General features: G+C 48.6%; 7 protein-coding genes across 7 annotated transcripts; 3 read left to right on the forward strand and 4 right to left on the reverse strand.

The window, feature by feature from the left end:
- Positions 1–2: 2 nt before the first annotated feature.
- On the forward strand, positions 3–2,057 carry EI90DRAFT_3118027 (uncharacterized protein; the record flags this gene model as incomplete). The annotated part of the gene is made up of 8 exons (XM_039063053.1): positions 3–118; positions 207–373; positions 453–612; positions 667–775; positions 844–925; positions 977–1,371; positions 1,420–1,722; positions 1,767–2,057. The coding sequence occupies 8 exons, from the start codon at positions 3–5 to the stop codon at positions 2,055–2,057; spliced, it is 1,623 nt and encodes a 540-aa protein (XP_038920839.1).
- A 2,489-nt stretch (positions 2,058–4,546) lies between these two features.
- EI90DRAFT_3144214 (acyl-CoA dehydrogenase/oxidase) lies at positions 4,547–7,047 on the reverse strand (the record flags this gene model as incomplete). Its single annotated transcript, XM_039065117.1, has 14 exons — positions 4,547–4,693; positions 4,767–4,784; positions 4,843–4,909; positions 4,973–5,004; positions 5,069–5,088; positions 5,154–5,209; positions 5,268–5,330; positions 5,419–5,666; positions 5,812–6,220; positions 6,278–6,351; positions 6,408–6,499; positions 6,561–6,716; positions 6,797–6,908; positions 7,015–7,047. 14 exons carry the CDS (start codon positions 7,045–7,047, stop codon positions 4,547–4,549), a joined length of 1,527 nt encoding a protein of 508 aa, XP_038920840.1.
- A 1,493-nt stretch (positions 7,048–8,540) lies between these two features.
- EI90DRAFT_2435630 (uncharacterized protein) lies at positions 8,541–9,900 on the reverse strand. The gene is made up of 11 exons (XM_039053029.1): positions 9,725–9,900; positions 9,666–9,675; positions 9,541–9,593; positions 9,431–9,484; positions 9,360–9,364; positions 9,261–9,298; positions 9,162–9,199; positions 9,034–9,097; positions 8,932–8,975; positions 8,630–8,728; positions 8,541–8,571 (listed from the first exon to the last, which is right to left on the reverse strand). The coding sequence occupies exons 1-10, from the start codon at positions 9,770–9,772 to the stop codon at positions 8,720–8,722; spliced, it is 363 nt and encodes a 120-aa protein (XP_038920841.1). The 5' UTR covers positions 9,773–9,900; the 3' UTR covers positions 8,541–8,571; positions 8,630–8,719.
- A 595-nt stretch (positions 9,901–10,495) lies between these two features.
- Positions 10,496–11,692, reverse strand: EI90DRAFT_3144215 (integral membrane protein DUF106-domain-containing protein; the record flags this gene model as incomplete). Its single annotated transcript, XM_039065118.1, has 6 exons — positions 10,496–10,594; positions 10,642–10,721; positions 10,816–10,977; positions 11,087–11,388; positions 11,495–11,580; positions 11,690–11,692. The coding sequence occupies 6 exons, from the start codon at positions 11,690–11,692 to the stop codon at positions 10,496–10,498; spliced, it is 732 nt and encodes a 243-aa protein (XP_038920842.1).
- A 219-nt stretch (positions 11,693–11,911) lies between these two features.
- On the reverse strand, positions 11,912–13,862 carry EI90DRAFT_3039878 (uncharacterized protein). The gene is made up of 5 exons (XM_039058974.1): positions 13,372–13,862; positions 13,254–13,316; positions 13,111–13,200; positions 12,617–13,062; positions 11,912–12,552 (listed from the first exon to the last, which is right to left on the reverse strand). Exons 1-5 carry the CDS (start codon positions 13,849–13,851, stop codon positions 12,003–12,005), a joined length of 1,629 nt encoding a protein of 542 aa, XP_038920843.1. The 5' UTR covers positions 13,852–13,862; the 3' UTR covers positions 11,912–12,002.
- EI90DRAFT_3039879 (thyroid receptor-interacting protein 13) lies at positions 13,545–16,048 on the forward strand. Its single transcript, XM_039058975.1, has 12 exons — positions 13,545–14,003; positions 14,060–14,230; positions 14,297–14,474; positions 14,527–14,609; positions 14,663–14,684; positions 14,732–14,752; positions 14,801–14,869; positions 14,921–15,066; positions 15,130–15,291; positions 15,343–15,467; positions 15,528–15,653; positions 15,710–16,048. The coding sequence occupies exons 1-12, from the start codon at positions 13,922–13,924 to the stop codon at positions 15,938–15,940; spliced, it is 1,416 nt and encodes a 471-aa protein (XP_038920844.1). The 5' UTR covers positions 13,545–13,921; the 3' UTR covers positions 15,941–16,048.
- A 3,726-nt stretch (positions 16,049–19,774) lies between these two features.
- On the forward strand, positions 19,775–21,378 carry EI90DRAFT_2967439 (uncharacterized protein). Its single transcript, XM_039055600.1, has 5 exons — positions 19,775–20,237; positions 20,369–20,468; positions 20,535–20,755; positions 20,827–20,998; positions 21,101–21,378. The coding sequence occupies exons 1-5, from the start codon at positions 20,036–20,038 to the stop codon at positions 21,351–21,353; spliced, it is 948 nt and encodes a 315-aa protein (XP_038920845.1). The 5' UTR covers positions 19,775–20,035; the 3' UTR covers positions 21,354–21,378.
- Positions 21,379–22,701: the final 1,323 nt, after the last annotated feature.

The following is a 22,701-nucleotide window of genomic DNA, read 5'->3' on the forward strand; positions in this document are numbered from 1 at the left end:
ACATGCTAGTACTCTTTGAGACCCCATTGGGTTTCTGTCTATTTAAGTTTAATGAAGGAAAGTTTTCAAGCACGGACATATGGAAGGAGTTCGAGACTCCAGAACGGGCAAATGCAGCGTAAGAATATCTCCCTCTCAACCTTGTGTAGAGGTTTGGTACTTATTGCAGTGCTCTACGTATGACTCGGTCTCCTTTGGGGCGCTAGCATAAAACTAAAGGCCATTCACCGCTTTGGCTCCACCGCCGATGCGGTCGAGGACATCACCGCAATGCAGGAAGGCAAACTATCGAAAGCACTCCAAGACTTCCTCACAGATGAGGTCGTAAAAAGGGGGAAAAAGGACAAGCTGGCCGTTATTGATAAAACATTAGGTGAACGATGAGCTATTCTCGCTGTTCGATTGAAATCCCGCGCTAAACTCCCCTCACTACTTGGTTGTCTTTTATACAGCATCTTCCATACACAAGAAGCTCGGAATCGATGTCGTATCAGACAGTACATCGCTTGATCTATTCCGGGGAATTCGCGGGCAGCTGGCTACCCTGTTAGATGGTCTTAATCCACAGGATATGGCCACCATGAATTTAGGCCTCAGTCACTCCTTGTCGAGGTGTGTTCATTCGCCGCTCGAAGAAAAAACAACGTGCTTCTCATGATCTCCTAGATTCAAGCTCAAATTCTCCCCAGACAAAATTGACACGATGGTTATTCAAGCTGTTGCTCTGATCGATGATCTGGATAAAGAGATTAATGTGTACTCCATGCGAATTAAGGTGAGACTCCCCTCTTTGCACCTTCATCAGATCAGATTCTATTACCTTCTGTTTTAATTTTATTTCAGGAATGGTACGGTTGGCACTTCCCCGAGATGGGCAAAATCGTTGTTGATAATCTGGCATACGCCAAGGTGGTCAAAACCCTGGGTACGCCACTGCCAATTTACCTCCAAACTTCCCTTATGCTTTGCTTGTTAGGAATCCGTACAAATGCGGCCATAACATCCCTTGCTGACATACTGCCTGAGGACCTTGAAGCCGCAGTCAAAGCTTCCTCTGAAATCAGTATGGGTAGTGAAATCTCCGAAGGTGACATGGAGCATATCCGACACCTTTGTGACCAGGTTATCTCTATCACCGAATATCGCTCACAGTTGGGCGAGTACCTGCAAAATCGCATGCATGCCATTGCTCCCAACCTCACCGCCCTAGTTGGTGAGTTCATTGGCGCCCGTCTGATAAGCCATGCGGGCAGCTTGAACAACCTTGCTAAACAACCTGCGAGCACTGTACAAATTTTCGGTGCCGAGAAAGCCCTGTTCCGAGCTCTCAAGGCAAAACACAACACTCCTAAGTATGGCCTATTGTACCATGTGCGTCCCCATCCACTAAGTCACTGTCGACGCTCTAACATCGCCCAGGCTTCACTTGTTAGCCAAACTCCTCCCAAACTTAAGGGCAAGATGTCACGCATGCTTGCTACCAAGACATCTCTCTCTGCCCGCGTAGACGCTATCGCCGATGTAAACACAAAGTCTGATGACCAGGCGCCATCCATTGGCGTTGCATATCGCGCCAAACTCGAGAGTCGCATTCGTGCTTTATCGTACCGATCAGATCTAAATCCAGCACCAGGACAACGAGGTCGGGTATCGAGGAATCACCCCAAGTTCGAGATGAGTGGTGGTCCAGCCACCGCTAAGTATAACACTGCTGCGGACTCCGTCAACCTGCCCTCCCCCCTGAACCCGTCAAAGCTGCTCTTAAGGCAGCTGAAGAGGTGAAGGCGGACCGCTTAAAGAGGAAGGAGGAGAATCGCGCCGCGAAAGAGGCGAAAAAAGGCAAGAAGGCTAGGAAGGAAGATTCCAATGACGATCAGGGGGAGAGGATGGAAGTAGATGGTGCCGATAACAATGAGGACGAAGACGAGGAAAAGGAGAAAGAAAGAAAACGGCTGCGAAAGCTTGAGAAGAGGGCCGCCAAGGAAGCCGCACGGGCTCTCAAAGCGCAGACGGAGGACGGTGATGGAGAGGCAAAGAAAAAGAAGAAATCAGACTAGAACTGGCCTTGCTCTCGTCCCTTAGTGCAGCATCATCCTATATCCTACAATCCTCACGACATGCTTGTTCTACACGTCGATCTTGTATTTTAATGGTTCTTTTCTTTTCGATGGGTATAATTTTATTCTCCAGCTCATTACAAGTCCCACAGTGTTTGGAGATGAAATGTCCGTAACGGAACAGGACAAGGTGGTTCAGGCATCATGGCCGGTCGCCGCCTGAATCGAATCCAACAATAGTAGATTGTCATACAAGAAAAACTCATGTGTACAGAGCACGCAATAGACAGGAGGCTTACAAAACGCGGTTAGCCACTGCAGCATGGCAATTGGCCGCTTAACCAACTGAGGGAAACTTGGGCAGATCATCGAGGAGGGCCCCTGCTAACAAACATAAGCTGCCTTGCTTAAAATCAAGCCCGAATCATGTACTTATTGTTGCCTACGTCGAGTGTATATACTTTACCGGTTTGCCATCCACCGTACAAACACCTACCAACGCTGTTTTTTCCAACACTTATTTGATTGAAATTGACAGCCATTCTATTAACCATTCGACACCGGCCACAAGGCTGTTGAAATGCGAATGTTAGCATCAATTGTTATGCTCAGGGGAAAGTTGGGCAAGTATACATGTTATCGAATCCGACTTCGAAAGTTGACGGGGTGAATGTAGTCGATCAGCCAAGCTATGAAGTTTGGAATTGAGAAGGCAAGGAAGAAACTGATAAAAGGGAAAACAAAACCACAACACTCAGGATTCCCATGTAGTCCCCTACTATGGTACTAGCTGTGCGGCACTCGACTTAACTTCGCAGATCGAACGGGATGCGGTGCTTTCCGAGCCCTATGGCCATGGATAGCTGACCCGCTTCTGATGATTAGTTATTGGCTACCAGAATCAGAGATCATCATGAATCAAACGCATCGCCCAGATTCCTTTACGCGCTGAATTAGAAATCGCTCCATGAAGCGGTGTTCACTCATGTAACAAGCTGATCCGTGGTTCCCCTTTTCTCCCCCCAATAGAGGCCACTGTATGGGGTGCCAAGCCAACGATGTGACCTTGACTCGTTGAGGGACCCTGGTGTTGTGCAGCCCCGTCTCAGAATCAGTCTGGACGACAAGCGAATATCGTTACAGGGGGCTGGAATAGGAAGATTTTAAGGACACACAATGTCAATGTCAATATAGTTGCTCTCAGAAGAACTAGTAACAAACTCTCCATCAATGAGAATGCTGTAGCAACGACCGGATGTCTGGAGCATAGGACGCGGAGACCACTGTTGCAGATTCTCTTACTCTGCATTCGCTATGGTGCGGACAAAAATCCAGTCTTGAATGTTCCATATGTTGACAAGAACGTCACTCCCGCCTGTATCGACCATGAGTATCCACCCCGATTGAGAGACACGACTTCGTGTGACCCATAACACGATCCAGATACCCCAAGGACGTGTAGTCCAACTCCCGGACCCTCCAGCAAGATAAATCAGCTCCCCAGTGTGATTGGGGGTAACTTAAAGGTGTAAATACGATCAAACGAAGGTGTTAGGGACAAACCTGGGTACTCGAACCATTATTGCTTCCCCCCACCTTTTGACGAGGGCTCCAGACTGACATCGTAAAAGGGAATTGTGTCTGGATTTTCGCCTTCCGCACGATGGCAAGTCAGGATATGAATTCAATTTGAATGTAGTCAACTGATCGAGCCAGCTCTACTAGTCTGCTTCACCATAGATGGGGTTGGGGTTGCTAGGATGAAGTTGCCGCACAGTTCACTACATTGGTTAAATGCCCGTGGGCCGTCAACGATGTGGTGCTGCATCCTTCGGAATGGGTAGCATTAGGGAAACGCTAACAGCATTCCAGCTCGTAAGCGTGCATTGGAAGGGATCCACACTCTTATTCTTCTCGCATGAGATGACTGGGCAACCGTCCACAGCACCTGTTGAGCTCGTGCGGACTTCCTTCTGTTGAAATTGCGCGTGACACAGCGTTGTGAAAATGAAAAGGGAGATCCCTGAATCACCCCTACGACTATTTGCCTAGACGCAAAGGTTGTGTGGTGTGGCAGGGGTGACACGGTCGGTTGATGATAACGTGATGTGAATGCATTATCGGCCCGGAGTTGGCCGAATGTATTCGTCTGCAATCACGCGCAATCAGAATTAGAAGTGAGTGCATTCTCTCTCCAGGGCCCGACAATATTGTTGCGAGTATCTTAACACGTAACTTTGTTGATCTTGATCTGGTTTTCAATGAGCCGCTAGGGAGATGCAACTGTGGAAAGACCCTAGGGGCAGTGAAAAGATTTGGAACCGTCGACTGCTGTCAATCAGCCTTGTTCATAGTACATATTTATGTACATGTTGAGGATGGACAAGACTCCGACACCCGAAGCCATACAGGCAATTTACGATTAGTAGGATAAAAACGGTTAACACAAACACAGTTTGATCCCATCCCGCATGCTAGAGGTGACATTGCTAGAGTCTAACATTCTTCGGAATGAACTTCTGAGCCTGACGGACGCCTAAATCTGCCATGACGTCTTCTGCGCCACCCAATATTGCATCAAACGGAGTGGTTCGATGGAACTCCTCGATGAGATCCCCCAAGCCACTTTGCGTGATCTATGGTTCAAAGGTGGGAGTAATAGGTTGGGTACGCTGCCGGTGGTGCTGTGAGACGAAGATCAGGACTTACCGCTCGGCCGCCAAATATCTGGCAAAGGATCAGACAGTTTAGAGATGGAGTAAATAAAACACAGTCAAAAACCTACCTGGGTAGCATCACGGGCAATATCCTGCGCAAATTTTGTCGTATTCTGCTTCAATAATGCCATAGGCCTCACATTTTTGGCTGAAGTGAGTCTTCCAATACGAACCGGAACATTTTTGTATGAAACTCACCCAGCAAGATGCTTCGCTTGTTCCGCGTATGACTGAACCGAATCATTCAACAACATCAATGTTCTCCCTCTTTAGTCTCCAATTTCTCGTACCCACCATGTGGTTCATTTGATAGGCTAGATAAGGTGAAAATTTTAATTGGTTAGACGCCGACCTAGAAGCAAGAAAAATTGGGGCTCACTTATATGTTCCAACCAAGTTTGGGACGACTCAACGCCGCTGATCATATGCGCAATCCTGGTTTACGCTCCAAGTGGGTATGCGGCAGCGAAGGTATGGAGTTGTCCCTACTCACTTGTGGCGAACAACCGCCTGCTCAATAAGGGGTTTGCCAAAGACGATGCGCTGTGACGCCCACCTAAAGGACAGTTCCATCAGATACAAACTTCAGACTCCATTGCGCCGATAGGCCACATTGCCCATCTGAGCTGCCAATCCACACTCACTTCAAAGTCTCATCAACGACGTTTCGCATCAACTGCACACAAAAAACAATGACAATCCACCGCTCGTGATTGAAATTGGACATGATGATCTTAAACCCCTGATCTACTTCGCCGAGCGTGTGATTGATTGGTACGCGCACATTGTCGAACGTGACATATGCTGTTCCGGAAGCAGAGGAGTAAGATGTCTTGATATACGTCGTACTGACTCCCGGCCCGCGAGGAATGAGCAGCATCGTGAATCCTTTCTGTAATTCAATAAGAATGGGAGGTGTTGTGGAATAAAACAAACGCTACTGACAGGACCAGTTCTGCACGCAGTCTGGATACGAGTTTATGAGCATCCAGTGAATTATATAAATCCCGAGCGAAAGGAAGGCTTGGCAAGCTTACCGTGAAGTAATCTGAGAACATCCCATTCGTAATCCATTTCTTCGTTCCATTTACGATCCAAAACTTTCCATCCTCGCTCTTCCTGGCCGTACACTTGATTCCGGCAACATCACTACCCGCAAACGCTTCCGAAATAGCCAAACAAAGCCACTTCTTTCCTTCGAAAACCTCGTTCGTCACTTTCTCTCCTAACTCTTTGTCATTGGAGAAATGAAGCACCGGTGGAAGACCTATCAAAGCGCCGGAGGAGAGGCCATTTATGAACCCGCGAAGACCGCATCGGCATATTTCTTGGTGGATGATAAGCTCGTGGAAGTAGTCATACGCGGAGGGGTCTATGTCGGTGAAGAGTTTACGGCCTTTGAGGTGTGAGCCCGGACCAAAGCGCATAGCAATGAGGTTTCGTTTCCTTTCAAAATGGCTCAGGTGAGCAAAGGGAGTGTACACTGACAGAACACAAACCCACACAAGTTCGTTTAAGACTTCTTGTGAGACTCTCTCCCCTGCTTTCTCGGCTCTCCGGGCTTCTGGTATTATAACCTAGCAGGAAGAACTGGTGAAGCACTAAAAATGATGATTGAAGTGAAACAATGCACCTCATCACACAGTTTCCTCATCTCTCTCTGAAGTCGGAGGTGGCTCTCATTATAATACGGCGACTTGAACGGTTTGACTAGCCATTGAGGTTCTGAGGATGTTCGATCGAAGTGAATGAGACAGATTCGAACGAACACGTCACGCGTGCTCACCTCCGTAAGGAACTGGACTAAGCGAACCCGCTGGAAGAGGCCTGAGCTTTTCCGTCTTCCCTTTGACGACTCCAACCTGAAGACGACCGTATTGAGGTCGGAGAAGCACCTCTGAACGATGAAGAGAATAGAAGAGGTCCGTGCAATCCTTTCCGCCTTGACATTGACAAGCGTATGACATCATTTAATGTAGTCGCGTGCAACGGGAAAGCCTGCCACGCATGAACACAACTCACGAACATCATCGTCCAGAAGGACGGCCTTCCCTCCAGGGTGTAAGCCTGCAAACCTTGACAGGTTATAGACTTTAGCATCGACTACAATGAACAGATCCCCATCTTTGTTATGCTACGTTCCCAGGCATGCATTCCCAGCACAACCGATAGGCATCAGGCCCAAGGTGGAATAGAATGAGCGCTTAAACTCTATTTACGGGACACGTGTGAACCCATACCTGAGCAACTTGTTCAAGAGTAAACTCCTTCATGATGAGCGGTCAGGATAAGAGGGGAATGTTACTGTAAAGCGAGGAGAGCCCAAATGAGACAGGGACTGTACTCTACCGTACTGTTACCCCATTGAACAATCCCATTGAATTGCTCCTCAACTTTCACATGAACCAAGTAATTCTCACGGCTCTGGGCCGATCGTCAACCACTTCATGTACCATTTCCCAGATCTGAGCCTCGAAATGCAACAATACAAACAGTCATCCTTAACCAAGATGAACGGGACCGGGGGGTTAGTAAAGCAAAGCAATATAAGGAAACAGACTGTGAATTAAAATGTAATAAAAAAAAGGAGTGGGTATAACGCTAAATGTTCCCAAAAAATCCCTACCACCAAGCAGACTCATTCTTATCTCTCACTGCTGAATATCAATCACATCGCCTTCCTCCGAACGCTGGGAAAGGATCGTCTCCAACCGTCTTCCACCAGCCCGCGAAGGATATGTCCGTTCTTGGGGAAGAAGGTATGGCCCTCCAACACTGCTGCCCGCCGCAGCTTCTTCGTTGCCGCGGATAACACTAGAAGGGAACGCTGGTAGTGCTACAGGAACGGGTAATGCTGGGTGTGCTCCTTCACTTGGAGTTGGACTTCGTCCAGAGAGGGCGCTGTCCCTCTAAGATTGTACCGGGTCTCAGATGGCCGAGCGTTCATCTCGTACCAGTTCTCCTCGAGCGAATCCGCATTCCCAAACTTGTGATATCCTCTCCGGTCGCGACGATTGTCGCCGTCGTCGCCGTCGTCATCATCGTCATCATCGTCGTCGTCATCGTCATCGTCATCGTGGTCCTCGATCCATTTTCCTCCACTGTCTACACCCCTCCGCTCTAAATCAGGCACCAGGCTCTGGAGGCCAGCATCATCAACTTGCTGACCTGAGAAGCTCCCCCTTACGAGACCCCCGGGTGGCTGGGAACTTCGGAACCGAGATTGTGTCGGGGGAGTCGGCTTGGCTACTGGAGAAGAAACTTTCATAACATCCCTAATATCGAGGAGCATGTGGGCTGAAACGAGGGTGGGAACCACTGGAGTGAGACTAGGCGAGAGTTAGAATGCCTGTCAAGAATTGTGCTCTCTATTCCGACTTACGCAACGCCGAAAGTAAGCAATGGTCGCTAAGATGAGAATGAGCATAGTAAGTTTTGACTCAGATTGGCGTCAAATTGTAGCGAACTTACTGGCCGTAAAATCTGGACAAGTAGTCCAATAGATGTACATACTAAGTAACGGCATGTAAGCATGTATTCCCCGTGAAAATATAGATTCGTACTGGAAGTGGCTAATGCAGCGTAAGCATTCAAATGAATGAGTTGTCGATCTGAGCTTCGCGCTTGCCACTCACCAAGAAACCCAATAAAGCCTATTTATGATATATGTAGACGTGATTTGGAGATGAAAGACAAAGAAACAATCTTACCATCGCGGAACAACATCCTGGGTACTACACCCATTGAACCCACCTTGACGTAAAAATAGAACTTGATCGTGAACAGTATTATAGACACTAAAAAATTAAAACCATCATTAACAGCTCCAAACCAGTATGACGGAGTCAGACATACAGGCTTCAAAGACCATAACCGGAACGAGTCGCTCCCATGACCATGTGGGCAGGCGAATGAGACACCCAGTATAAGGAGCTGGCTGAGAGTTTATGATGACTAATTCGAAGCATGAGAGGGCAAGATCAATGTCGCAAACATACAGCCCATACCTATCGACGGGCCGAGCCACATGGACAGCACTTGGTTCAGCAATCCACCCTAACCGATTTTGAATCAATCCGATAACGTCAGAGGGTGTATTTTGAAGTCTGACACATTACACGCACCATGACGAGAACGAGAAGCGTCCATAAGAGTACCTTGTTGCAACTGTACAATGCATATGTACGCATCGTTAAGATAACTATAACGAACGGTAGTCAACTTCCCTCTTGCGGCGGGGAAGGCGTGACTGTGCATACCCTGTACGATTGCAATATTGAGAGCGGCCAGAGAGGTAACGGTGTGGAACAGAGGTCCACATAGCTGAGGAGGGGAACGAACGAGTTTGAGCACGACGGGGTAGGGCTTTAGAGATGCTTAAGCGTACTTTAAGTTGCGTATGAGGAGCAAAATTGTACATTGATGCTGGATCGATACAGAAATGATCAGAAACAAACCCAATACAATGATAGTACCAAATACCCACTTTGGAGATGTAAGATGGCGCCCAGCATGGAAACCCCTCTAATTAACGCTCCCCAAAGTCAGATTTGTTCAAGCCTATGCCTGTATCAATAAGAATCACCTATTCTGGAAGGAGGGGGCGGTCTTAGCACAACCACGTAACACGCCGACATAGCTTACTAGCTTACTCACAAGAAAGTATAGGACGGTCCCCGCGTTCGGCTTCGATCCCCAGAAATGTCGCCGCTGTTGAAAAGCGTCAATCACACCTTCACTCCCTTCGAACCTCTTGATCATCTTACTTCACGGTCCAGACAGATCAACCAGTCCCAGATCAAGACGGTAAGACTAGCGACTATAAAAGAAGGGTCAGAGTCCCGTCCGGTCTCGTCACATCGCAAGTGTGAGGGCTTCATGTGATACGCACCAATAACGAGCTACAAATTGTCGTTAGCATTGTTGATCGAAACCAAGCGGAAAACATACATTCCCATTCTCAAGGTTGATCTTGTTCTTGACAGCCTCGGGATTCATAGCGGGTCGCTGGCAGGATTGGTTTTGCTATGCTAAAGAGCCGCAACAGTGAAGTTTCGAGATGGAAAGAAACAAGAAGAGTCTGGTATTAAAGTAGGGGGGCGTCGTAGACAGGACCCAGCCTCTATACTAGAAGTAGGGGAGTCACACTCAACAGTCGAAGCCAGCGGTGTTCGACTAAGTATCGCAATGTTGATCGAGGCCTTGAACTGAGATTAGAAGTTCAAAACGACTTGCTGTGTAGACATCTGTGGATAGACCGATGCAATCAACCACGCGCCCCAACTTGTTTTGATCCAACGGTCATGCTCCGCCATTATTGGGTGGAAGCTTCTTTCCGGCGTTCCCGCTGCCGAGTGAGATGAACGTGAGAGTTCGCACGTGCGTGGGGCCACGAATATTGCCAAGCTAAGACCCAGCGCTTGCTGGCCGCCGCTGTGTCGCTTATCAGTTGGCCACCACTCCTGAACGTAAGCGCTCTATGCGGAGATTTAATACCACGTCCTTGAACCTCCATCATAACGATAACCCCTATATCACGACACAAATAGACGAGGTTGTACGGAGCAATGGCCGAATGCATCGTAACTTGCCCTCAATATGACATGGCCGCAATCCTTGAGTTCTTGTCCTTAAAATCATAATAATAATCCCTATATCACAACGTCCAACGGAACAGGAAACACCTACACGGAGGCATAGCCGAATGCACCTATACTAGGGTCACCTTATAGCAGGTATCTTACCCCATTGCTCCAACACTCTGATTTCTACATCATCGCAAACCCACTTATATTGCCCCTCTGCAAACTGCAGATTATCCTTTTCTGAGCAAAAAGTTTCTTGTAATCCGGGGCCCCTGGTCCGACGGCTGGCGGTGCGTTAGCTCCAGACAGCACGGAGCCGAATGGGGAGGCCTGAGCAGCCATATCTGACGTTGAGTCTGCGGCTGTAGGAAGGGCAGTGCATAAATGGGTAGGAAACAATTGGCATTCAGCCAATAGCTTGGACAAAAAGAAACCGGAACGGATCAATATACTGACCATTTTCTGACCCGAGAAGCAGCCGAAAGAGTCCATTGAGGCCGAAAAAATTGAGGAAGTACCATGAAAGAGAAGAAACCCAACGAACGTCCATATCGGGAGTCTCGATGCCACGCTGCATCATTGATTTGAAGCCAAGCGTTAGCGGGAATGGGAGTTTAACTAAGGCACAATGTCAGTAACAGGGAGAAGGACTCCTTCCGCTTGGCCATCTCATGGGAGGGAGTGCTCCGTGCGGAGGGGGGGGGGGGGAAACGTGCTGGAAACGTACTCAAAACGAAACCCTGAAAGAAGAAATTGATCCATCCCATAATGAGCATCTGCGGCACCATCATGACCATTTGCTTCTTCAGCCCTTCCACCATGCCATCCATAGTACCTGGATCAGTGAGTGGATTTGGAGGGTTTTCTTCCTTTTCTTTCTTCTCTTCTTCTGACAATTCAGAGTCTTTTAGGTAAGTCCCTTCGGTAAATGCGGTGTAGAGATGTGATGAAATGGTGCGATAGAGGTGCGGTGGAAGGGGGGAGGACGTGGATGTGGCTCGAAGTATCTGAGAGCGAGAAATGGCCCGTCTAATAATTGTGTGATGAACAGTCAGAAAGTGATAGGCGGGGTGCAGTAGAAGGAAAAGGAGTAAGCATACAAGATCAGTAGAAAAAGGAGCAAGATAATACTTACTGCTCCCTAATGGCAAGTAACAACTGTTTCTTTGGTGGAGAGTTGAGGAGGAGGGTAACATAGTGCCGCAGGATTCCAACCAGAATCTAGTGAAAAGTCGGCCGCCGCGTAGTCAGAGTCATGCAAGAAACCGATAACCAAAGAGGTACAGAGAAGGCATGTGGGGAGATTCGAATCTTCGACAGGCGTACACACCATGACGAGCGTGATTGGAAAGAGAACCCAATCACGGATTTGTGGGTCCAGGTATAGGGAAACATTTCTGAATTTTTTCACATCAGCCTCGACGACAACAAACGGTTAGATCTGCCCAGAATTGTACTAGTATTTACCCTTGGAATGATGACATGGAGAGAGCCACAAACGCCGGGCTCCAAATCGCACGCACGTGCAACTCCCCACGCTCGGCGCTTATTTCAGCAACTTCGAATTGGCAGCATTAGGCAAGTATAGCAGAAAACACAATCTAGCACGAAGTCCCAAGAAATGATATAGCCTGCATCGGATCTCAATGCGGATCATCATTTGCAAAATCCTCCTCTTCGTCATTCCACCCAAGAGTCCCTTTTGGGTTAATTCCGAGAGACACTAACATGCTTCCAATATTCCACCCTTGTGATCTCACTCCTTCCTTTTCAGTATCCTCATCTTCTGTAGGGGGGTACGGATATGCCTTGGCGGACGGGGCACCGAGATCCCATCCATCAGAGTGCACTGCCTTGGATCCACGTTTTGCAAGATCCCTGATGAGAGAATACGGAGAAGGCGGCTCCCAATTTTCCAGGTCATTTACTGCTTCCTCATTGTCCCTTTGTTCGTTGTCGCTCTCTTTGGGTAAATCACTTGCCCATCCCCAGCCTTTCTGGAATCCTTCTTTAAATTCTTGAAGAATGTCATCCTCTTCTTCATCGCTCCGATTTGACGCGAAGCCACCGGCGGACGGGGACATGAGCATCCCACCCATCGTATCGGATTGCGTAAGCCTCCAAAGTTCGTCTGCGGCTTCCCGCGCAGCATCTCTCCACTTCTTCATCCCTTCTTCAACTTCCTCAGTTACTCTGATAATTAGGGTCAACCGAGGTTGGGAACCCGGAAATTAGCATGTATGTTTGGCACGCTTACCCAGCAAGACGTAGCTTCCGCGCCTGGCGCAATATATTTATCTTCTTTTCTAACGCTTGGATCTTTCGTTTGACTGAGCCCCTAGACTTGCTCAGCACGGAAATAGAAGTCCCCTTTCCACTGGGTCGGGCAAGGAGCGGTGATCTGAAGGGTTGTGATAAGGATTTAGAGGCAACTGGAGTGCGGGAGTAGGGATGATTTGTATTAGCATCGTTTGGTTTTTTGGAAGTTGTTGGCGATGAGCTGAGAGATACTGGAGATGAAGACGCCGAGATACTTGAAAACTTGATTGAGGTTTTGGTAGTAGAAGACTCGGTGTCTCGGTTGCACTGTAGGAGTTTCGAGCTATCTAGGGGAGAGCGGAATGGCTGAGATAGTTTCTTATGCTGAGAGTAAGAATAAGCAGCAGGAGTTAGGCGAGTCGACGAGACTTTCGATTTCGCATGCTGAGGTGACGTGAGATTCTGTTTACCAGAGACCAGTTGGACTCCTACCAGAGTAACTTTCTGGCGCTTCTCCACGGGGGGTGTTCCAGGCACTAGATCAAGGCCATGCTTTTTTTCCAGTGTCGGCACATTTTCCTGCTTGCGACACTTCATCAGTTGCGTTGCATCTCTAACAAGCAACGCGAGCGGACCTCATCATGCATGCGCTTAATTGGCAGCAGGTCCAGGTCAGGGTTATAGATGGTTGGGTCTTGCTATATGACAGATCATAGAGTCCTGGTTTTGTGGCAGGATTTGACAAACGCTCACATTGATATTTCGAGCCTTTTGGAATGGAGTGCGAGGGGACGAAGAAGCAGAACTCGGAGGAGTGTTTTCACGGCTTCCGGAGTCAATGCGAGCAAGAGCAAGATCAGAAGAAGATAGGATGTGTGCAGGAGGAGCCAAAGGAATGAAACCAGAACCGAGTTGATCGAGCGGCGTGGCGCTTCGCGATGTCTCGTGGTCGTTTGATTTGCCAATATCAGGTGCAGCCACGGAGTTTCTAGCACGCGTCAAACGCGTCTCATCAGTTAGGAGGCCACTACAGAGAGCCTCTGTTTGATTTTGGAGCTGCGAAGAAGGCAACAAAGATGCCTGGGAAGTGATGGACACGAGGCTGGCAACCGGCTGGAAGGGATCAACAGTGTATGGACGAGCAAGAGAGCCTGGAGATAGAGGTGGACTGTCCAAAGAGCCCTCACATTGCCCCTGTACGATGGGTGGGTATGGAACTGGAGGGTAGTTCATCGTAGGGGGTCCAGGGCGGAAGCAAGTTGTTTGTTTGCTCCCTGTTTGCTCTTGTCCTTATCCCGTCAAGATGAACGATAACGAAGATGCGCGCTTCGCATCCCCGATGGATTCTCAGCCGTCATCTCTACAATCCAAATGGCTAGTGCATAGTGCGTCTCGGCGATCTCGCTCAATCTTGATTGCCATAAGACATCCTTTTTTTCAGTTGAAGTGCGCTTAAAGCCAGAATCTACGGCTCGTTTTGATACCATTGCCACTTTCGTTCGCCATCATTTAGAACAGGATGAACAGATATATCTTCCTTCGTGTGTCGGAGGTTGGGACTCCCATCCAGTGCTTGGTCAAAACGTAGAGTTCATGAAGGCAACAGAGAGCAGTACGCAGCGATCAAAACGTGTCGACCGTTTTCTACCCGTCTAATAATTATGTTTCATATTGCCAGCGTGCCCTCATCGGGTTTTGCGCGTTGAAGACGCGGTGTTGGACGTGCATGTTTACCAACCCTCCGAGGCTGACGCCTTTGAAGAGCTGAGTAGTGGAGGAAGAGGGGATGGCGATGATAACGTGGCTGCCACTGTCTGCGATCTTCCTAACCACAGTTTCGAAGGCCTCTGGGACAGGTGGGTACCCACACGGTCACTACTGATGAATTGCTCACTTATGCCCGGCCAGTCTCATGTACCCAGATGATATCAAGCCGAGATTGTTAAACTACATATACGCTACCTTTCTGTTCTCCGATGCTAACGTGAATTGTGAGTAAAGATTCATCGCTACACCTGTTTTATATGTCCGAGGCTCTTTCCAGCAAACCTTGTGGCATGGAATCGGTCAGTGGCGCCGGTGTTCCGTCACCACTTTATTAACCTTCCCTCAGCATCGTCTTGCTGCATGGCCCGTAAGTCAGATGGGAATACTTTCAGATTATATTCTCATCGGTGACTAGACCAGGCACAGGTAAAACGTCTTTGTGCCGAGCCCTTGCTCAGAAGCTATCCATAAGATTATCATTGAGGTAGCTATGCTTTTTTCCATCCCTAGACAAGCCTCATTACCTTTGGATTAGATACTCACATGCGAAGCTTGTCGAAGTGAACGCCCATTCCTTATTCTCGCGATGGTTCTCCGAGTCAGGGAAATTAGTTCAAAAGTTATTCCAAGGGATAACAGAAATGGTGGATGATGAAGATACATTTGTGGTCGTATTGATTGGTGCATATCCCTGCATCACCTTTCATGCAGTTGTCATTCACCTCCCTTTCTCTCAACCTCTAGATGAGGTAGAAAGCCTGACATCTGCACGAGCAAGTGCCGTGGCTGGGAATGAGCCTTCAGATGCTATACGCAGTGTCAATGCCCTCTTGACACAACTAGACAAACTGAAGCATTACAAGAATGTCCTCATCATGTCAACTTCCAACCTCTCCTCCGCAATAGGTAAGCCTAGTGACGGTCAGGAGTCGTTACATTTGAGCTCATATGACACAGATTCGGCATTCATTGACCGGGCTGATGTCGTGCAATACGTAGGATTGCCGCCTCAGGATGCAATCTACTGGATAATCAGCTCTTGTCTGAGCGAGTTGATGAGGACGCGGATTATTAAGCATGTAGTGCGTTCTACGCGACTCCCATTCGGTTCATTTCGAATAGTGCCGAGCCTTTCGTGACAGGACATCCCTGACGCGAAGTTAGCAGAGGACTACTCTCGTACTGCCGCTATGAAATTTGACAACCCGTCGAAAGAACGCGAAAGGCGAACTGCGGTAGATTTATGGCTCCTCGCCGCGAAGTGCAAGGTGATGCGTCCGTCACTTGACATTGTCGCACTGATGACTGATGACGACCCGCACAGGAAATGTCCGGCCGCTCACTACGTCGCCTTCCTGTGCTGGCACATGCACGACATATCGGGATGAGCGCCTTGATTTCAGATTGTGGAGAGCCAGGCCTAGACGTGGATCTGTGGCTGGCGGCCATGAAGAAGATCGTGGATGAAGAGGTGACATCTCGTTCAACGAATCTTGCTTCCGATGCTTCCAAGCTTCCGCAAAAGCCAACTGATGTATTGGGAAAGGCATGCTGACGGGGTGCAGGTTTGGGGCATTTAGCCATCCCGTTTGATGGACTGCGAAAAATGCTGATACAATGATTGTACATTATTTCAAGTCATTTTAATAAGGGCGGTGTCTTGACGCAACTCGACCTGGGCTGATTTCAACACTGATTGATTCTGAGATCTGTGAGTCCAGAAGGAACTCGAAAAGCGTTTCGAAAACTCGGCCCTCCCAAACTGATCCTCAAGCACCGACGACGAAGGTAGCTCAACGCGGTCATTGTAAACAGCTCAATGGGCAGGTGGAGTGAGTGCCAGCGTCTAGGGACTAGAGGATCCCTTGATCGGGATGACAATCAAAGGATGCTGTTCGAATGGCCTGAGGGACGTATAGACGATTTTATCATTGGCAGCAAGTGAGCGAACTTTTACACCTTACTGATTTCGTAGATGACAAGTCAGACAGGTTGGATGATGCTTTGGATATATTGAAAGCCAAGAGACGATGGTGATAACCAGCAGGCTAAGGAATCGCTGCACTCACCATCTAACACCGGAGCACCGAACGAACTTGAACAGAGTCTTTTGACGCTTGCAACTTATGCTGCCGCTAGACGTCGCGCTCGAGATCATTCGATCGTGGTTCTTTGAAGTACGCGGGGCTCTTCTCTGCCTGTGTCGGGGTCGTCGGGTCCGTGACGCTGTCGGGATCTTCATTATCATTCTAGCGGATTGCCTGCGATTCGTTATCAGGACTCCATACGAAGTGCTCAACGGTCGAAGGTGACTTCACCTCCTGCTCTCATTCTCCGCAAGCACCAATTTACCGAATCGCCCCGTCCAGCCATCCCATACCTTCTAGAGGACGACCTGGGCGCATTTCAGTTCCAGCCCAATCTTGACTCTCCACCTTCACAACTCAGATCTCCTGCTTCAGAAGGAACCGTCGCCCCGGATGACTTATACCAATCCCGAAGCATATTCCCTCTTCAACACTGCTCTCCATACTATCTTCTGTTCTACCCACTTAGATGACAATCACACACTACCCTTGGTGGGCACAAATCGAGTCGATCATTCCGAGAAGGGCCCTCAGTCACGCTGTTGAGATCAGGGAAAGTGAACGCTTCCAACACGACTCGTGCGAGGCGCCGATTGTCGCGATTTCCGAGCAAAGATCTTAGCGTTATCGTTGGAACGATTTTCCAGAGGAGATCTTCCGAGCAGAGGCTCGACAACTCAAGGTGGAACATGCGGTACGCCGGGCTTCATCGTTACTCAAGCCTTCTGGCTTTTTTTTGAACTCGTCTGATGGCTTATGCCTCATAGAAACGGTATCGGGATACAATATGCATGCCCCGAACCCACGAATAACAAAGATGGCGCCTGAGGAGATTGCTTCGGCCAGACTGACACTGTGACAAGGGAATTATCGCACGTGAGTGAGAACGTCCAATCCGTCTAGCACCATTTGACTTGCTTGTGCCCCTACTAGGTGCCAAATATCTATTCTAATAGAGCCTGGTGACCTGCCTACGCCAAATACCACTTCGACTGGGTTGAACAAGTCGGCCTCATCCTCTCGCAAGCGCAAGGGCGCCGCCGTTGATGGAGGAATTGACATCCTGAGTGTGTCATTCAACATTTGATGGTTCCGTCGCCTGCAGAACACCGCTGCCATTGCACGGGACTTCGACTTCGTATCCACCTCCTGCCATACGCAGTCCAGGAGCAGCTCCAACACCGTTATTTGATCCTAACTACGCACCGACCCAATCATATGGTCCTCTCGCCTCGACTTCGAGTTCTAGACCTTTAAGTAACGGAAGTGGGAGGAGGGTTGCATACTGACGACCTAGGTGCTTGAAGAGGCAGCACGCTCGAGACCAATTCAGAGGGGCTCTACTCGCTTGCTATGGATTCGTTTTCTGGGGAATGTGGACCGAAGTATGGGATCACTGCCTGCATATGCCATCGCCCACGTGCCAACTCTATCATCACAGATACCCGTACCCGATACGGTCTCATATATGCCTGTTCGAAAGGGCAGCACCTGGATCTCAGGCCTTGTGACTCAATTCCCCGGCCCTTGCTGTGCCAACTGTGCAGTATTCAGACTCTACAGGTGCAAACTCCCAGGAAGGATGAACGTCCATGGCTTCGACCTGCAAGGTGGCGGTGTGCCAGAGGTGTTACCAATTCCAAATTACGCACTGGGTATCAGGAATGTGACACGGTAGGAAGTTACCTCACTTTCGCCTCCATCTGCAACAGGGAATTATTCATTCAATTCGTACACTTTGCCTACACCAGTCTTCCAGTAACGGAAACTTCCCAACCCCAATCGATATACAACTAGTATCCTGCTGTTGTTTCCGCTCCTCCTCAGCCCTCCCCTCACTCTCCATTCCTTGCACTCCCTCAGCCCATCTCTGCCATTCCGCCTCAGCTTAGTGCATCGAATGATTTGTACTTTAACTGGGATGCAGTTTCTACCTCACCAGCAGTTGCTACGCATCCTCCTGGACACGGGGCTCATTCGGCGTCACCGACAGCTGGCTCGACCATGGGTCCTTTTTCGCCGGGTTCATTTGACCATTGGTGCGAACAGTTCTGTTGCCCAACACTTAGCAGTCCTATCTTGGGGGTTTAAGTTTTGGAAGTAGGAAACTTTGTGCCGTTGCTGACGCACTGTCACGACATAGTTTCGAACTCGCCAGGAGTCTGGTGCCAAACCTTATTAACTTCAGCACTGCAGAAGCTGGGGGCAACCCAAGAATGAATCGCCCGCGCTCCAGGACCCGTCAACCAGTTCGCTAGCCTTGGTCTTTGGAGCCCCTGCGTCGGGCTCGGGCTGCTGCCCTTGGGGCATCCCTGGAGCCTTCTACTGCTCGCACCTACTTGTCTCCATTGCTATCATACATCGCCTTCTGCAATATTCACAAGTCCCCTCTGCGTCCTACACTTGACACACTGATGTTCCATATTGTGTTTATGTGTGCTCGCATCCAGCTTACTTCTGCGCCATCTTACCTTTTAGGAATATGCACTGAGCTTACTGGCAAATAACTGGGTGTCAAAGCTAGTTTCACGTACTCTGACTGGCTGCTCCAAGATGTTCCGTACTCCCGCATCCCGTAAACGCGCTCTCACTAAGGATGATCTTCAGTTAGTGCTTCATTCTACACCTACGCCCCCGCACACGACGATCTACTGTTTGTTTCAATTGTGTTTACTGGTTGCGTTTGGTGGACGGTGATTCTCATCAGCTGCGCAACTATCTACGGTTAAACTCAGCCCACGCCCCCGCCTTCACTTTTCCTTCCTTCTCATGCACAATCCTTCAAGGGGTTGACGCCGTCCTTGAAGCGAGGAGTGGAAAACTTAATCCTTTACAATTACTTAACGTCCCGCGACGCAAAGTCCCCACACTTGCCGGACCTCTGGCTATTCCTACGTGCTCATACTCTATTGTACATTTGAGAAACGTAATTGACTCGAATGACGTCGCTGGGCACTCCCTCCGAGCTGGTAGTGCCACTGCTCTTGCTCTGACCGGTACTCCCTAGAACGCCTCCGGAGTACCAGTCGCTGGTCCTCCGATGCATTCCTGATTTATCTGCGCCGAAATCCAACTTTGATCCAGAAGGTCCATCGGCATTTGGCAGTCAGCGTGTGGATTATTTAGTCCAATTTTACCAACCTTCCACCCGCCTCCTACCTATGTGCGGGGACTTGTTACGGGCCGCTGCTCTCTGCGCTGCGCAATTGCATCCGCCGCTGGCCCATGACTACCTGCTGGTTCAGACCGATTGGCGTGCGTTTAATTCCTTATTTCACGCGAATAATCATGTCGAAGAATGAGCGGAAGGAGATTTGGCAAGTTCCGGGGCTAACCCCTTTGTGTCCGTGTTAACAACTTGCTCTTGCTCTTCGTTGGGCTACATTCTATCTTTACTTGCTTCTTTCCATAACACGCTTTGTCCTGTGCACCACATTTTCGGGCCTGTTATGTTTGCGTAGATTAGAAGGTGCCGAAGCAACACCCATGTGACCTGGGCGCTTCAGTCATTTGTTCCTCCATTCGTCTATCACATTGGATACGTGATAAGGACAGTGGTGAACATGTCATCCATAGGTCACAAGTGCAAGAGGAGCATTGAAGATACTCCCATCAATTTGAGCAAGATGCGCCTGGCGCAAGTGGCTGTCGAATCGCTCAAAGAAGAGTTGGAAGGCATTCAAGAAACGGAAGGCGCGTTAGAGCGAGTAATTACGGAACTTGAGGCCCTCGAGAATATCCTTCACAATACAAAGAAGCCTGTGCGTGTTGCGCTTCCGAAGTGGCAAAACACATCTGAGACCAAGAACACTAGAAATTGAGCTTCTCCAACGTCACTGCACGGGATTTGGACGAGCTTGGCGTAATCGCTGGTGTCCTGATTTTTAATTCGCAAGTGGTTTCCCGTCTCCTCGCACAGAGGAAGGACACTGGGTTCGAAGAAGTATGCAAAAAACTTTCGTTGGAGATGAGCGATATCTACGCGCATGTCAATATGTCGGCAAGTTAAGACAACTTTGAATTACATTCTCTCTACTTACCACGGTACGAGGCGGGTACTAGGGTGGTTCTCGATGCTGTTCTCAGGACCCTGTGGACGATCGCTGCAGATGACCCCCACACTACGGACGATGAATCACCCATGCTCGTTTCCGTTTTACCAGAGCTCAAGTTACCAATGGATGGGATAAAATTTGTTAGCCCGGCCACTGGGCGTGAAATATGGTTGACAGGAAGTGTTGACTACTGTGTCACGCGCTATCCGAACCTCCGCCAGAACAAAGGTGAACTTGGTCGTCCATCTTCGAGCCGAGCCGACTTCACTGATTTGATGTGGTTGTCCCCAAAAAAAAAGAACGCATGCTTGCATTGAGTTCTATGACTCTCAATACTATTTTGCGGGTCACACTTATGCAGGCACATGAACAAATAGTCCTCATTGAAGCGAAGCGTGTTGATGAGAAAGCTTTGCTAGACTATATTCCGGAGGCGGTGGGCCAGGCCATGGCGTTGAGTCGGTTCCTCGGGTATGTACTGTTTTGCCAAAATTTTTTTTTTTTTTGTCCGTGCATCTCACGTTTGTAATTGGGAATGATGATGATGATGGTCTGATTGCCCCCCCAATGCAGGCTTGAGGAAATGCGCTTCGTACTGACAGATGGCATATCATGGGTTTTCTGTATTCTCAGCAAGGACGATAACCAGATGATCTTCTATCAATCTGTGCCTGTGGTTCTACCAAAGCATGACACAACGCAAGCAGCTCCCCAAGTTTTACTGTTATTGAGCGAATGGGGTAAGCCCCTACCCCCCCCCAAAGTACAGGATATTCTGCTTGTTCGCTCAAGTGCCTCCTTTAGCTGCATCCCTCTACCAATGTAGGGCCTCTCTACGATTTAGTACGTCCATAGATCCATAGATAGGCCTTGTGTGTTTATAGGTAAAATGTGTGTATGTGTGAGGGTTCGGCTTCCTGGGAAGCCTGTTGCATGTATTTTATTTCATTTTTGTCAATTTGCGACCACACGGGGGGGGGGGGTCTTAAATCGACGATAATACGCCCCTGGTATCGGTTAATTCTTAAAACAGACTGTCTCTCTCGTTTCACCTCGCATACTTTAGGCCAACCATCCTGTATATGAGGCATTGCGCATATGCGCATGCGCAACCACAACCAACCAATCGATTATTACATTACCAATTTCTTTTCAAGTGCCCAACATCAAGATCAACAAAAAAAAAAAAAAAAAGAGGGAAAGTTGAGTGCAAGCGGTAAGCGCGGATGGAGAATCATGTTGTAGTAGTAGTAGCACTATTTCCGAGTGCATGCAAAAGGCAAAGATTTCAAGGACCATGGGGTCAACAAAATCGAGGCAAGATGGAAAAAAAAAAGAAAAAAAGGTGAAAAAGAAAGGAAGAAAAGAAACGAGATATGTATACGGTGACGTGTGCGCATACTATACCATAATCATCGCAACCGCTCATCATATGAATCAAGAATTCAAACGTTCGATCCGTCATTCTTTCAATATGGAACTGTGGGTTGGCGGGGGGAGTGGGGAGGAAAGGAAGGGAAGAAAGTAGGAAAACAATTGATGGAAAGTAGTAAGTAGCGACTCTGCAATTGTGATTAACCCAGCTTATCGGAAGAAAGAAAGTTCTAACAGAAGTAAAAAATCGATGTTCAACAACGTTTGGAGTGTGCGTGGGTGGAAAAGTTAATTGGCGTGTAATAACAAGGAAAGGAAAGGAAAGGAAAAAAAAAAAAAAGAATATGCAACGACGTGGAATAAGTGCGCAAGAGACTAGGAATGAAGGATGAGGGAGGGCGGTGGAGGTCAACGCAGATAAGATTGCTTTGCAACAAAACCAACAGCAACAGAACAAGGGAACGGGGAAAAGAAAAAAAAAAAGGACAACAACATGCAACACAGAATAATCGTTTTGAGTTATTGCAAGTTCAACACCAGCTCCGCTTCCGATTTATTTGACGGGCTGCAACGTAGCCAAACGAGAAGGTTGTTGATTAAAGGGAGTGCAAGAAAGGAACTGATCAAGACCGGATGCTAGAATCAGGGATGGGCGAAAGAGAAGAACCGACCGACCCCTCTCCTACTACAGACTACTACGAACCACTGCTGCTGGGTAATGATGAAAGATTAGAGGAAAAACAGGAAGACGCGCGCAACCACGACGAGGAGATCAGACGAGACCAGGGAAGGAATACATT

Source organism: Cantharellus anzutake, assembly GCF_015039405.1.
Source record: "Cantharellus anzutake strain C23 chromosome Unknown EI90scaffold_7, whole genome shotgun sequence".
NCBI classification, from domain to species: Eukaryota; Fungi; Basidiomycota; class Agaricomycetes; order Cantharellales; family Hydnaceae; genus Cantharellus; species Cantharellus anzutake.

What these genes read in the sequence shown, in the direction of transcription:
- EI90DRAFT_3039879 (XM_039058975.1), top strand. Translation starts at nt 13,922, where the DNA reads ATGAACGATAACGAAGATGCGCGCTTCGCATCCCCGATGGATTCTCAG. An exon ending in CATGAAGGCAACAGAGAGCA is followed by an intron (nt 14,231 to 14,296) that starts GTACGCAGCGAT and finishes TCATATTGCCAG; the next exon opens with CGTGCCCTCATCGGGTTTTG. An exon ending in TCCATAAGATTATCATTGAG is followed by an intron (nt 14,870 to 14,920) that starts GTAGCTATGCTT and finishes CCTTTGGATTAG; the next exon opens with ATACTCACATGCGAAGCTTG.
- EI90DRAFT_2435630 (XM_039053029.1), bottom strand. Translation starts at nt 9,772, where the DNA reads ATGAATCCCGAGGCTGTCAAGAACAAGATCAACCTTGAGAATGGGAAT. An exon ending in CGCCATCTTACATCTCCAAA is followed by an intron (nt 9,200 to 9,260) that starts GTGGGTATTTGG and finishes GTATCGATCCAG; the next exon opens with CATCAATGTACAATTTTGCT. An exon ending in CTCCTCATACGCAACTTAAA is followed by an intron (nt 9,098 to 9,161) that starts GTACGCTTAAGC and finishes TCCCCTCCTCAG; the next exon opens with CTATGTGGACCTCTGTTCCA.
- EI90DRAFT_3039878 (XM_039058974.1), bottom strand. Translation starts at nt 13,851, where the DNA reads ATGAACTACCCTCCAGTTCCATACCCACCCATCGTACAGGGGCAATGT. An exon ending in AAAAGGCTCGAAATATCAAT is followed by an intron (nt 13,317 to 13,371) that starts GTGAGCGTTTGT and finishes TCTGTCATATAG; the next exon opens with CAAGACCCAACCATCTATAA. An exon ending in TTAAGCGCATGCATGATGAG is followed by an intron (nt 13,201 to 13,253) that starts GTCCGCTCGCGT and finishes AAGTGTCGCAAG; the next exon opens with CAGGAAAATGTGCCGACACT.
- EI90DRAFT_2967439 (XM_039055600.1), top strand. Translation starts at nt 20,036, where the DNA reads ATGTCATCCATAGGTCACAAGTGCAAGAGGAGCATTGAAGATACTCCC. An exon ending in ATCTACGCGCATGTCAATAT is followed by an intron (nt 20,469 to 20,534) that starts GTCGGCAAGTTA and finishes GGCGGGTACTAG; the next exon opens with GGTGGTTCTCGATGCTGTTC. An exon ending in GAACCTCCGCCAGAACAAAG is followed by an intron (nt 20,756 to 20,826) that starts GTGAACTTGGTC and finishes CCAAAAAAAAAG; the next exon opens with AACGCATGCTTGCATTGAGT.